We start from the raw sequence: 14,808 nt of genomic DNA, 5'->3' as shown, positions 1-14,808 counted from the left end.
GCGCTGGTAGGCTGGCTGCAGTATGTCAGTCTTAAACTGAACACCTTTTCTGTTTTTAACAGACCGAAAGTCCTTACTGGAAAAAGGGGATGCTCCCGCCCAGGAGCTGGTAAATTCCTTACAGGTTTTCGAAACAACAGCAGCTTCAATGGATACTCAGCTACATCCTCTGGTAATCGTATTCCAAAACATCTTTTGTATGAAGCAATTAAGTCTGTTCATTGCCACTGTTTTAAATCTTTTTTTGTAAGGCTTCTTTTTAGAATAAGAATAAGAAAGTCACCATTATGCCTACATCTGAATATAATCACAGAATCACAGAATGGTGGGGGTTGGAAGGAACCTCTGGAGATCATCTTGTCCAACCCCCTGCTTGAGCAGGCACACCCAGAGCAGGGGGCACAGGACCGTGTCCCGGCGGGGTTTGAATGTCTCCAGGGAAGGGACCCCACAGCCTCTCTGGGCAGCCTGTGCCCCTGCTCTGGAACCCCCACAGGGAACAAGTTTTTTCTCATATTCAGGTGGAACTTCCTGTGTTCCAACTTGTGCCCGTTTACCCTTGTCCTGTCATTGGGCACTATTGAAAAGAGCCTAGTCCCATCGTCCTGACACCCACCCTTTAGATATTTATAGGTATTTATTAAATCCCTCCTCAGTCTTCTCTAGGCTAAAAAAACCCAAGTCTTTCAGCCTTTCCTCATAAGGGAGATGCTCCAGTCCCCTGATCATCTTGGTAGCTCTCCGCTGGACTTGCTCAAGCAGTTCCACATCCTTCTTAAACTGGGGGGCCCAGAACTGGACACGGCACTCCAAATGTGGTCTCACCAGGGCAAAGTAGAGGGGGAGGATAACCTCTCTCAACCTGCTGGCCACACTCCTTTTAATGCAGCCCAGGATACCGCTGGCCTTCTTGGCCACAAGGGCACATTGCTGGCTCAGGGTCAGCTTGCTTCCCACCAGCACTCCCAGGTCCTTCTCAGCAGAGCCACTTCCCAGTACTTCAGCCCCCAGCCTGTACCGGTGCCTGGGGTTGTTCCTCCCCAGGGGCAGGACCTTGCATTTGCTCTTGCTGAATTTCATTGGGTTCCCCTGGGCCCAGCCCTCCAGCCTGACCAGCTCTCGCTGGATGGCAGCACAGCCTGCTGGCGTATCAGCCACTTCTCCCAGCTTGGTGTCATCAGCGAACTTGCTGAGGTTACACTCTGCCCTTTCAATGTTTAGTACTAGCCTACCTGCAGTACTGTATTTCAGAACAAATATAGTAGCACTGGAAGAGGCATAGAGAAGGGCAACAGGATGATGAAAATACACGAAAAGGCTCCCATGCAAGGAATAAGTAGGCCAGAGCTCGTCTGGAAAGGATATGATGGGAAAGGTTGAGCATAAGGAATGGCTGTAGAATTCTGGGCAGATGGAGGAAATTCATATGGAATTGTTTCTTACCTACTTTATTAAAATTAGAAGTAATTTTGAGTTAATTTAGTATATGACATGGAAAGACTTTTTTATACATACACACACATATGTATTTTTTATATGTACCTGTATGTAGTGTGTAGTTGAATGTGTAGATTGGTTTTGGGGGTACTAATACTGTATACGGGCTTCAAAAAAAAGCCAAAAAACAACAAAAACCCACCCCAAACCACAAAAACCCACAGAAAGTGAAAGAGGGTGCAATTGGCTCATCAGAGCTAATACTCAGGGACTTCCACACTAGGAAAAACCTGACCATCTGTTTAAAATACCTGACATAAAAATGTGTTTGTGCCAATGGAAAAAAAGATACGTATGTACACATGTACCCCCTTGGAAAGATTTGAATTTCCTTCTGGGTGTCTGTCTTGTCACACAGAGTAAGTAAGACTCCCAACATGGATAATTTGTCTGCCTGAATATAAATGGGATGAGTCTAGGGAAAATTTACTAGCTGGAAGGAATTCTTTAATCTGTGTATCTGTATTTAAGAAATTTTTTTTTTTTTTAAAGTTCTGAGTACTTAGTACTGTGTTTTTCCAGTGTGAAACATCTCCTTAATTATCAAGGGCTTCTTCAATTTGCATTTTGCATAAAACCCTGAACACTTTGTTACTCTCTATATCTTAACTCTTGAGGAATAATACTTGTTCAAAGTCCAATTGTCTTTTTCTTCTGAAACAATTTTTTGATCCTAAACAATTAGATCTTGTTAAGGAGCCATTTCAAGCATTCTTTGGGAGGCAACAGTTACTTAAAAAGACTGTTTACTTCAAAATAATTCAGTAATTTGTTTATAATTCATATTAACCTTGTCATGTGTCGTTCTCCCCCCCCTTCAGTTAATACAGCATTTGGATCATCTTTATATGTGCCTTCAGCATCCTAGCACTGCAGTGAGACACATGGCTGCTCGTTGTGTAGGTGTTATGAGCAAAATAGCTACCATGGAAACAATGAATATCTTCCTAGAGAAAGTTCTACCATGGCTGGGAGCAATAGATGACAACACCAAACAAGAAGGTGCAATTGAAGCACTTGCATGTATCCTTGCTTGAGTATTCAAAAATGCAGAAACCTCTTTGCAATTGCATAATTTGGGGGAACAGAAACCGTTGCCTGAAAAAAAATGGGAGGAGGAATGACATACTAAGCGATTTCCTCCTGTAGACCAGAAATAGAAGAAACTTTCACTTCCGTTGCCTTTATCCAATGAAATTTTGGTGGAAATAATTCAGTTTCTCAACCCATTGAATTCACTGGGCTAAATGTAACTGGGTAGATCAGACTTTTCTCCCCCACCACCATTGCTTTCGTAGTAGAAATGTTGTTCGTCTGAATGTAATGTATTAATGGCTTTTACCTAGACTGTGAAATCTGCCAGGGATACGTTCATGTCAGACAATCCTAAACTGGCAAAAACTATTTCCTTAATAATCGATCCAGGTGTCATGGAACAGCTGGATGTTGGTATTGTTCCATACATTGTTCTCCTGGTGGTTCCAGTTCTGGGTAGAATGAGTGATCAGACAGACAGTGTACGTTTTATGGCTACGCAGTGCTTTGCAACGCTAATCAGACTAATGCCTCTTGAGGTAAGCTCGGGTTGTAAGTAATACTGAGTATGCAAACTGCCCTGTATCCACTTTTTCACCAGCTACAAAGTCCCAAGTTTCTGGCTCATTAAGTGCTGAATAAGTAACTTCTTATAGATCTTGAGGCCATATCAGATAATTGAAGGTGTGTCCTTTATGATGTAAAATGAGTAAAATTGGACCCTCTGTTAGTAATTCTCTGATGTTAAAGTCTTTCAAGAAACTAATTTCAAATGCATATATGAAGTTAGTGGTTTTTCATTAATTTTGCATGTAATACTGCTTTTGCTAGTTTTGGCTCAAAAGCCTTGGGAGTTATAGGTACACTCTCCATAGGTACGCGTGGTGGTGTGTGTGGTCAGGAGAAATGCATTAAAAAGCAATACTGATTTAAAAAGAAAAAAATGAAATAGCAGTAATAGAAATAGTATGCAGATAAGTACGGTTATTCCTAGCTCTTAAAATAAAAAAGCCCTACCCTACCGGTTTGGGCAAGATATTACGTGTATTACAATCCAGTAGTGTTTAATTAGTACAGATTTGCTTCCGTTTTTCACTCGTCCTACAACTTGCATACCTCACTTTCCAATATTGTACTTCAGGACTACAAGGCTTCTAAGTAACTGATTTTCACCACCAGATGGTAATAGAACACAGTTCAGGGTTCGTTTGCACGTTTCTAATCAAAAAAGCAAAAGTCGGTTTAATGGGTTAAGTATCTTTTATTATGTCATTTTTTAATTTAGCATAATCGAACACAAGAATCTGACAACTAGCAACCTGCCTTAAATGGAGCACTTCCTTCCTGTATGCTTACGCTGAAATACTGAACAAGTTGAAAGTGAGCAAAGTAGAAGTTGATTTCTGGCATCCAGTGCCATTCGCACCTGTGCCCTCCACATGCATCCAAACTCAATCCGACGGAATGCATGTAGCTTAGATGTTGGGTTTTTTTAAAGCTATTTTAATAGAATTTAGTGCACATCTCTTAAAAATGTAGAATCCTTGTTTTATTAATTGTATACATATGCCTGAACAGTTCATATTTCTTTTCCATGGTTACTCAAGAACTCCCATAACACTTACCTTTCCAGTTAAGAAAGTTCAGTATCAGATATTGAACTATATTAAATATGCAAATTTAGAGCAAAGTAGATGAATAATGAGAGAAAATCCCAGTATTGCTGTGGGACAGTCTTTTGAAAGCTAGCAATTTTACATGTTAGGCCAAACAAGGAATTTAAACTGATAAATGAAGAGGGATTGGAGTCACCTCAGTGGGAAGAGTAGGGGGGGTGGATTGATAGGGAGTTGGGAAATCAATGTTTTATGAGGAAATACTTTACTAAGGAATCCTTTTTTTGAGATTGAAGTAACTTTATTATCAAGTTTTCATAGAGTTTCACACGTACTTTGTGTGAAAGAACTTATGAAGTTATATTTTATGGATGCAGTTTTACTTTTTTAAATGGGAAGACCTTTTAGGGCAGTTTTGCAGATATTTTATAAGACAAACTCTTAGTTTTCAGTAGTTACAGTGGTATTATTAAAACAAACAAAAAACCACTTCCCACTCTTTCAATTTCATGTCCCTGAAGCATGACTTACAGTTTTGTAACAAAGAATCTGTCTAGTCCTTTGTGTTTATTGCTGGCATTTTATATACTGTCTAAAATGCAGGACCTGAATTCAGCTCTGCTGGATAAGTGAAAGTGATAGAGGTCTGACTAAGCTTGGAGTCTCTAATCTGTACTTTAGTGTTGGTTTTGAACTGAGAGGAATTGGAAACAATAGCAATAAATGACTCAGAAGAACTTTAGCTACGCCCAGTTTCCTGTATCTTTATGCTCAATTTCATTATTCATTCAACCATAAAAATGGAAATCTGACTGAGAGAAGGATTATAAGATAAATGATTCAAATTAATCTGTCCTGTTCTATTGATAAGCGATCATGCTGCAAATTGACAATATACTTGCCAAACGAACAGGCACGATAGTCACACTCCAGACCTTCTTTTAAAAGGCAGGGTAGGAAGAGCTGTTGAACAAGTAGGCTGTTGTCTGTGTTTATGTATTTAAATACCTTATTGGAGCACTTCTAACATCTGAAATCTGGGTTAGTTTTCCCCCTTCCTTATTAATCACATACACAGTGGAATTATTAATAGTTTTTCTTCTCAGGCAGGAGCCTTCCCTAAGTGATTAGTAACTTGGGCATTGAAGGAAAGCTAACTAAAGATGGAGGTGGCCTGAAAAACTGGGGTGACAGATGTGATGATGGAAAATATCAGTGTTGCTTTTGCTGCTGTATATTATTAGCAAACAAGAATGTCGGAGCATATTTGGTCCCCAGGTATAGCTGCTTTGGGCTTCTGGCCTGGTATGGGTAGTACCTAGGAAGTCACAGTCTGCTGTTACAAACCTGGAGGGGTTTAGGCTTTTCTTTTTCCCAATAGTTTCCAACTGCTTGAATTCAAACTATGGATTTCAGTATCACTTTAGATCTGGATTTTTCTTCTATTGATGTTAGTAGAATCTATCCAACTTTGCCTGGTAGATTGTGGCTAAGGAGAAATGGGTGTCAAAGAATTCTCTAGCCAGCCAGATAAACTCTCAGATTAGAGTAGAATAGCTCAGCCTCTGTAAAATCTTAAAAGCATGACCAGGATCTCCCCTCTTCTATGTGATTGTATCAAGCTTTTCAGTGTGACCTTTGGGGCAGAATGTCTTTTGCTCCCTACAACCGTGTAGGAGTTGATCTTCAAGGAATCAAACACGTATAGCTCTGAGTTGGGATTTATACGTTGAGAAGACTGCAGATTTTTGGTTGCTTAAAATGTCTAAGCAAGTATGAGGTCTTATTTCCTATTGTCTGTGTGAGAATTAAGTACCATAGTTCTTACACTGCTGCTTTAAAAACATTGTCCTAGGCTGGTATACCAGATCCACCAAACATGTCTGAAGAATTAATCCGGATGAAAGCTAAAGAACGTCACTTTCTGGAACAATTATTGGATGGAAAAAAACTGGAAAACTACAAAATTCCAGTACCAATCAAAGCAGAGCTCAGAAAATACCAGCAGGTAACAGCTTGTACTTTTATAAGAGCAATAAGTTCCACTCTGATACAATTTTATGGAAGGGTAGGAGTTGTTTGGGTGCTGGGTTTTTTGGCGTTTTTGTTTTGTTTTCACCTGTGCAGTGTGTACTTGGACTCTTGGGTAAGGAAGAACAAATGAAGTAATGTGTGCCATTTATACTGTTTTTCTTTTAGTATTCCCCACACCCCACCCCGGATTCTGTCCTCTTTCTCAGGGACTGGCTGATGGCCTGTGCCTTGCTCGGGGTGACTGTGGCAGCTCACCGCTGCAAAGCCAGGCCTCGCTGTACTCTTTGGGCGCTCAAGTTCCTCCCTCTGCTCCCCTCTGCTTTGAGTGAATGGGCTGTAGTGGGTGCATCTATGGTGGGAAACAAGCTCATGGTTTGGCAGCGACGGATGATCTGAACTGAAACTTAAGTAAAAACCAGCTTTTGGCTAGTTATGAGGTACTTAGTTTATTTTCTGATTTCAGGATGGAGTGAACTGGCTGGCATTTCTCAATAAATACAAACTTCATGGAATTCTTTGCGATGACATGGGTTTAGGAAAAACTTTACAATCCATTTGCATTCTTGCAGGTGATCATTGCCTCAGGTAAGCTTAAACAAGTAATGTTCTACCTTAAAGACTTTAATGGTAGGTTTTTATCTATGGTAATGACTCTGGACATAGTCCTGGGACTATGGTGACCTCCAGAGGTCCCTTCCAACCTCAGCCATTCTGTGAAAAACAGTTTTTTGAACTCGCTTTGATATTCTTAAAGGGCTCAGGAATATGCAAGAACAAAACTGGTGGACAGTGTTCCTCTTCCGTCCTTGGTGGTGTGCCCTCCTACGCTCACAGGACACTGGGTGGATGAAGTGGGCAAATTTTGCTCAAAAGAATATCTTAATCCCTTGCACTATACAGGACCTCCTACTGAGAGAGCAAGGTAATGCACTTGGGCATTTATGACTTGGTAAAATACCACACACATAATTTTGCAGTTCACTTTACTGCTGAAGCATAGTTTGTGGGGATGGTAAAACTTTTGGTGGTACCTTTAATGGCTGAAATAATAACATATGTAAGGAACAGTTCAGTTATGATCTCTTTTTTTCTTAAGGTTACAGCATCAGGTGAAAAGACACAATCTCATAGTGGCTTCATACGATGTTGTGAGAAATGACATTGACTTCTTCAGGTAAGAATTGGTTTGTTTTCTGAGGTTTTTAATAGCTTAGAATTTTAAATGCTACTTAAGTCTATGTTCTTCTTTTCTAGAAATATTAAGTTTAATTACTGCATTCTTGATGAAGGCCACGTAATAAAAAATGGAAAAACAAAGCTGTCAAAAGCAGTAAAACAGCTGACTGCCAATTACAGGATAATTCTTTCTGGGACACCAATCCAGGTATCTGCTTTTCTTCTTTTGTAAGGAATTGGGTCAGCAGTAGAAAACAAGCAAGAGGTCTGCTTTGCAGTCCATTTCATTGTGCTTTTTATCAGAGTTGTCTTGTTCAAAGTATACCTTGGAAAAAAGCCTTTCAGTGCTAAATGCCTGAAACTACATCATCTTCCTTTTTCCCGTATACCCGTGTATAGGGGAATGGGTGCAGGATCCATGGTACTAATGGGGCTCAAAAGTTGGCAACAAGAGTTCCTCTACCACTTGTTCTTTAAGTAGCAGGCAGGGAAGGGGAGAGAGGGTTTCCTTATGCCTCCAGTGAAATTAGCAAGAAACTGGACTCTTAAGAGCTCCAGATTTTGGGCTTTGTCCAAAACGACTTCTTTGAGTGTCTCATCCAGGAGTAAGATCACTGGCATCTCCTGGGTTTTGTTGTCCAGAACTCAGGATGTGGCTTGATACATCAGACACGGTAGAACGTCCACTTATATGGTAAAGTGCGTGTAGGTCTGTCTTCCTGTAACTTTGGTCGATGAAAGAGCCACCAAGTTCCAGGAGCTCAAAAGTATGTTGAAGTGTTACAGTTGTAGTGTTTTATAGGCAGTGTTAAATAGGTATGGAAATGTTTCTGATAACTTGTTAATAATTCATTGCTTCTGAAAATAATGTAACAAATATTTCTTATCTTCAGAACAACGTCTTAGAGTTGTGGTCGTTGTTTGACTTCCTTATGCCAGGATTTTTGGGTACTGAACGCCAATTTGCAGCTCGTTATGGCAAACCAATACTGGCAAGTAGAGATGCACGAAGCTCCAGTCGAGAACAAGAGGCTGGTAAGGATCAAACATTAAATCTTGGTGTTTTCTTGTTTTCTTCCTTTCAATGAGAATTGCTAATGAAAAGAGAGAGCATGGTCAGTTCCATTGTAAGAGGTTGGGGGGGCTGAATGTTTTGAGATTTTTTTTTTTTTGTACTAAAATACTGCTTCTGTTGCCTTCACCAGGGGTTCTTGCAATGGAAGCACTGCACCGCCAGGTTCTGCCATTCCTGCTACGGAGAATGAAAGAGGATGTACTGCAAGATCTTCCACCCAAAATTATTCAAGATTACTACTGTATTCTCAGTCCTCTACAGGTATGCTTAAAAAGTGGCTGGAAGCTTAATTTTTTTCAGCACAGTTAAGATCACAAAGGAACCACCTCTGTATTCCTGGGTCAGTCTGGTGTCAGCTCTGACATTCTCTGGTGCCACAGGACTAAAAAAGTTTTCCTAGTCCATGTTTTAGTCCAATTGCAATAGACCATTTCATTAGCTTAATTTCTGGCCTTGTTCTACAAGAACAACATCTAGGTGTCTGCAGACTTTTTTAAAAGAATATTTTCCAAGCTGAAAGAAATAAATTGCAAGAGATTCCACTGTTACTGTTTGATCTTGTGCTACACATAAAATAGCTTTCTTGATTTATGATAATTCAGAATTTCAACTTGTAACTAAATTCTAAAAATTACTGTCTTAATTCCGTTGGGGAAAACATACTCATTATCTTGTCTGGGGCCTGGTCTACAGGTTCAGCTTTATGAAGATTTTGCCAAGTCTCGTGCCAAATGTGACATTGATGAAACAGTTTCTTCAATTTCACTGAATGAAGAAGCTGAAAAACCAAAGCTTAAAGCTACAGGTCATGTATTTCAGGTACAGATTTCGTCAGTAATTTTTACTACCTAGTTCATTTATTTCTGGTAACTGTAATTCTGGGTTTAATAAAAAATGAAAATCAAAATAGTTAACTTAGATCATATGGCCACAAATGTGTAAGTAAAATATATAGATTTTTTTTGGATCAGATTGCCTGGAACACAATATATAGCTATTATGTTTGAACTATGTTTTTGTGTCTTAAGTCATATAAAACTGTCTTTTTTAATGTGTTCTACTCAACTGGTGTTCAGCTATTTTGTGGATCTTGGGTACTACTCTCAATTAAAAACTGGTTACCAAAAGTGCAAAACCTCAAAACAAGCAGGAACTAATTTTGATCTCACCAGTTGTTACACTACAAAATTAAGATTCTAAAACATGAACAAAAAAGTTTCCTTAAGGTTAGACCTCAATTTATGAAGGTTCATGGTCTTACAGAACTGCAGATATTAAGTCTTGGCTACTTGGAAACAGTAATCTCAACGGCTCTGCACAGCTCCCCAGCCCACCCACTATATCCCACACTCACGTAAAGGTGTGGGAAATGGGAGTCTTTGCACTGTTCCTGCAACAGGAACCAAGATCATTATGCTCCTAACAGTTATTTGATTCAGTTTGAAATACAGGTTTTCTTAATATAAATATGCAACTTTATTTTAATGAAAATATACCCTAAAGTCCAAAGCGTGGAATGTGGCTGAGTAGCCCCTGTACTTGCAAGCAATTTTGTTCATCCTTTTTCTGTAACTGCATTGTTGCTGACCATTTCTTTGAACTTCATTTCCTAAATAAAGGCATTGCAATACTTACGGAAGCTATGCAACCATCCAGCATTAGTGCTAACAACCCAACATCCAGAATATAAAAGAATTACAGAGCAGCTTGCAGCTCATAATTCATCCCTTCGAGATATCCAACATGCACCTAAGCTGTCTGCTTTAAAACAAGTAAGTAGACTTGCATGCTGTACCTTAAACTTCCTACATGTGTTAAAATTTAGGAGGTTTTGTTTAAGATTTCATCAATATGAAAACTGATCTTAGAACAGTAGTTAAGTAGCAAAAGTAGTAAAGTACAAGGGGTTTAGGCATATGCCCTATTTTTCCTGTTAATTCAAGGGGCGGGGGAAGCACAACCTTGCTTTGAAGTGATGATTTTCGCATAATTTTTGCTGCCATGTCAAGAACCTTTCTTTAATTCTGTTTTACTCCCATCCCTCTTATTACAGAAAAACTTTTCCCCGATTTATTACACAGGAGACTATTAGCTTGATAAAGTTAGATTGCATTACATACTTAAATTCTATTGTAAGTAAAGCAAAATGAAGAAAATTACTATTCTGCTGACTCTTACATTTTTCATAGTTTGACAGTGAAGTCAAACTTTGCATTATGTCATTTGACTGTCGTTTACAGACTTCCTTCTGTAGTTTGTCTCTTATTTCTACTTCTGATAGTCCATCAACGTCAATATTTACATGAGATGTACTGTCATTTTGATGATACACTTTAATGCTCTTTCACTTTAAGCTGCTGCTAGACTGTGGTTTGGGGAATGGTGGCTCTTCAGAAAGCGGTACAGAAGCTGTTGTGGCCCAGCACAGAGTACTTATCTTCTGCCAACTTAAAAGCATGCTGGATATAGTGGAGCACGACCTTCTCAAACCTCAGTTACCTTCCGTTACTTATTTACGACTAGACGGCAGCATACCTGCTGGTCAGAGGCATTCCATTGTTTCACGGTGAGCATATGCCTTTGTAACCAATATGAGGCCAACTGTAATGAACTATATTATTTATGGTACAAAATTGTTCTTTTATCTGCCTCAAAGCAGTTGAGATTCGTAAATTCATTATTTTAAATGAAATTTACCATGCTTAACTTCCTTACATGCAGGTTTAATAACGACCCATCTATAGACGTTCTTTTGCTCACCACTCACGTTGGTGGATTGGGACTTAACTTAACAGGGGCTGATACAGTAGTATTTGTGGAACATGACTGGAACCCAATGAGAGACCTGCAAGCCATGGATCGGGCACATCGCATCGGGCAGGTGAAGAACTCCTAATTTCCCATAAGTTTGTCTGGTTCCCCTCCCCCACCCCTTGCTGAATTCCTGTTTCCTCGAATTTGAGTAAGGCGTTAGCATATAATAAAAGTGACATCTGGGGGTTTCCGCCAAGCTTTCATTCACACTGCTTTCTTGCAAATGTGCCAGATGTTGAAGTGTGCGCTTTCTTACCCTACCCTCAATGTGGCGTGCCTTCTTTTCTGTACTTCCTGAGCTGCTGAAGCAAGGCCAGGGAAGAATTGCCCTTCAGAGGAGGAAGGGGGGCACCTGAGACATGGAACTGAAGGGAAGCCCCACGGGGTTGTCCTCTGATGCCTGGACAGGGAAGGAGTGACTGCTGTTGGTCTCCCTCTCCGGCTATGAAAGGCAGTCAATTCTTAACTTCCGGAGTACAGGTGCAATTGCAGGTGCCTCTACGCTATGCTGGCGTAGTCTCATGCTTTTCATCTAACAGCAGTCAGACCTAGTGAGCACAATTACTGAAGGGTAACTCCAAGCCAAACTGCTTCCAGACTGTCCGTGATGAATACTAAAAGGTTATACTTTTTTGAATACCTACAATGTTTTGTTTTGGTTTTTTTTAGCGAAGTGTGCTTTTTCTTTTTCCTTTTAGAAACGTGTTGTTAATGTATATCGCCTGATAACCCGGGGAACTCTGGAGGAGAAGATCATGGGTCTTCAAAAGTTCAAAATGAATATTGCAAATACAGTGATCAGCCAAGAAAACGCAAGCCTACAGAGCATGGGAACAGAACAGCTTCTTGATCTATTCACCCTTGACAAGGTAAAGAGCCATTTTTACAAACACCTACCAAAAATAGAGAGACTTAGGGAAAAAGCTTTGGTCTGAAGTGTAAAATTTAGTCAGACAAATGCTTTAAGTCGGAATGATGAGTAGTAGACAGCTCTTGGGGAAACATCACTTCCTCCTGGTTTTCAAAAAGAATCATCAGACTCGAAGAATTCAGTATATTCCTGAAAGCATTATTCTGTATATTAATAGATTTTTTTCTTTTTTCCTTTTGTGAAGGATGGAAAAACTGAAAAAGCAGATACCTCTACCTCTTCTGGGAAAGCGTCAATGAAATCAGTACTCGAAAACCTTGGAGAACTATGGGATCAAGAACAGTACGACACTGAATACAGTCTTGAAAACTTTATGCATTCATTGAAGTAACCATCATATATTCGTAATACAACTGCTGCTAGTTCACGTATTTTTCTGCTGATATTCAGCAAACTTCAAAGCATATATAGTGAACCTTTAGCTTAATGTGTAAATAGACTTATTGAAAGAAGAATCTTCAAAAGAGTGGCATTGAGTAGTGTCACCTGTTTCACTGGGGAGTTATTCTGTCTTAAACGTTTGCACTGTATAAAAACCTTAAATGTAAACATTGTGAGGTGGTTTGAATTTTACTTGTTCTGAACGGCTGCAAATTCTTACTTGGTAGAAGAATAAAACAAAGCAAGTTTTTACATATGTTAGCAAGTGTTACTTCTGTTTGAAGTTAAGTCCAGCATTATTTCTTTCTGTATCTGTAATAGCTTTGTACAGTTGTTTCAGTGAGTACTTCAGGTTGTTCAGTGTACATTTTTCTTTTAACACAACTTGCTTTTACAGTGTATTAAAAAACAGTTTTCCACTTAAACTTTCATTCAGATCATTTCAGGACTTGTATCACCAGAGGCAAAGCCTGGAAGCCTCGGAAGTATTGAAAAATTAAATGGCACTAGGTATGTGCACCCACCTTTGTATATTGAGTATAAATATATTATACTCTTCAGTCTTTTGACACCATCTTGAGAGAACAGCTGACTTGAACTTTTTAATGTAATGAGCTATATTAAATACAGGTAATGGCCTGTTTGAGGCCATGTTTGCATCCTATTAGCAGGGGTGTACTTTTTTAATTTATCTATAAGGCTAAAATATAGCCACTTTGAGAGATGCATGTATTCAGTATGTTTCAATCCTATATATTTTTTGTAACTAAAAGAAGAAATTAAATATACAGACAGACATTTTCCAGAAGTAGATTTTACACTGTCTAAGATTCTAAAATCCATGCTAAAGTGACTGTTTACTAAAATGATGCATGATTTAAAGCTTCTTAAAGGAATAGGGAGGACTTTTTTTCTTTAGGAGGAAATATACATAGAAATACCTACATTCAGTTTGAGGGAATGGAATAGTTGAAATTGTGTAACAAAGATAGTAAAGGACTTTAATAGCAGTGAGTGAGAATAGTACGGCTGTATGTTACGCAGCTTTTTATAAAAGGGAGGCAGTAGTAAAAGTGTGTTTCTAGATGTGCATATGTACCAGTATATGCACTTTTTATAAATATTAAATTATAGATGACTTACAGCAGTTGTCTGAATACATAGAATATATGTATAAATATAAAACCTAAGGTTTGTAGCTTGCTGTGTGCTTAAGCATCAGAGCTTAAAAACCACCAGAGACCTCAACTATGTAAAATAAGATTGTTTTAAAACAATATATATAAATCAAGACTGTTCTGCAGCATTGGAGATGAACTAACGTCACATTTCAGTAGTTACGAACTGCCATATTGTAACAAAATTAGCATTCCATGAAAATAAACAAAACTGGGAATATATAACTCGTATGTTGTGTATGTCCATGTTTAGGTTTTTTCTGTAGAGGAGACTTTCTGCTGTAGCTGACTAGGTAAAAAACTAATGCTTTTGGAAATTACAGCTGGATTACTAGCATCATGTTAGTTCATTTCTACCTTCATACATAGACTATTTCTGTTGTGCTTTCAATTGATGATCCAAGCAGGGGGAGAGGCAAGATGGGGGCCTGGTGTTCTGTCTGCAGAGAAATTGTAATGCTGGAATACTGGGTACTTTAAGATAACTTGGTGCAGTAATCTGGTGATAGTGCCCAGAAATAACAAGATATTTGAATAAATAAACCTCTTATTTAGTCATAAAACACTGCATATGGTTTTTCTTCAAGAGTTTTATTAGTTATTAGTTGCAGTGGTAGGAAACTGGCTCCTGTTGGAGAAGAAATACACAGCAAAGGACTGCTTTAAAGCAGTTATTTATCACATTGAGGTTGCTATGCAACCGTAATACTGTTAGTGATGGCTCTCTTGGATGTGACATCAAAAAGACTCCTGCACCTGGAAAATGAGGGAGCAGAACCTAGAATAATTGTTTCAAGATTGTTATATGTACTGACTGATCTTACGCGTTCTGTGAATTAACACTTTCAAAATGGAAACCTGCAGGAACACCACACTAAGTATATAAAAACATTTTTGGTTACCTTAGTATTTAACTAAGAGCTCTTTGGTGCTTTCTGAGCTGCCATGAGCTGGCTTGTAAGTGCAGTATCCTCAGGGCACAAAATGGATTTGCTTACAGCAAAACTCAAGCAAGAAACATTCTCTTGGAATGCCTCTAACTGCATTTCACCTGTTTAATGGGTATTCAGC

The 14,808-nt window shown here is 39.0% G+C and overlaps 1 protein-coding gene across 1 annotated transcript in view; it reads left to right on the top strand.

The window, feature by feature from the left end:
• The window catches only part of BTAF1 (B-TFIID TATA-box binding protein associated factor 1), a 49,186-nt gene extending 34,886 nt beyond the window's left edge, over positions 1-14,300 (top strand). Inside the window, exons 23-38 of the mRNA XM_075107717.1 lie at positions 63-172; positions 2,319-2,520; positions 2,923-3,071; positions 6,004-6,156; positions 6,646-6,767; positions 6,937-7,104; positions 7,279-7,356; positions 7,437-7,566; positions 8,252-8,393; positions 8,564-8,694; positions 9,127-9,252; positions 10,053-10,205; positions 10,788-10,999; positions 11,155-11,314; positions 11,946-12,116; positions 12,363-14,300. Coding sequence (XP_074963818.1) covers positions 63-172; positions 2,319-2,520; positions 2,923-3,071; positions 6,004-6,156; positions 6,646-6,767; positions 6,937-7,104; positions 7,279-7,356; positions 7,437-7,566; positions 8,252-8,393; positions 8,564-8,694; positions 9,127-9,252; positions 10,053-10,205; positions 10,788-10,999; positions 11,155-11,314; positions 11,946-12,116; positions 12,363-12,509 — 2,354 coding nt within the window. The 3' untranslated portion in view covers positions 12,510-14,300. The remainder of the gene's footprint in view (positions 1-62; positions 173-2,318; positions 2,521-2,922; positions 3,072-6,003; positions 6,157-6,645; positions 6,768-6,936; positions 7,105-7,278; positions 7,357-7,436; positions 7,567-8,251; positions 8,394-8,563; positions 8,695-9,126; positions 9,253-10,052; positions 10,206-10,787; positions 11,000-11,154; positions 11,315-11,945; positions 12,117-12,362) is intronic.
• The last annotated feature ends 508 nt before the right edge of the window (positions 14,301-14,808 follow it).

The sequence above is a fragment of the Phalacrocorax aristotelis genome, chromosome 12 (genome assembly GCF_949628215.1).
Source record: "Phalacrocorax aristotelis chromosome 12, bGulAri2.1, whole genome shotgun sequence".
Lineage (NCBI taxonomy): Eukaryota > Metazoa > Chordata > Aves > Suliformes > Phalacrocoracidae > Phalacrocorax > Phalacrocorax aristotelis.
The sequence above is the reverse complement of the archived record's forward strand: the minus strand, read 5'-3'. Positions and strand labels throughout refer to the sequence as shown.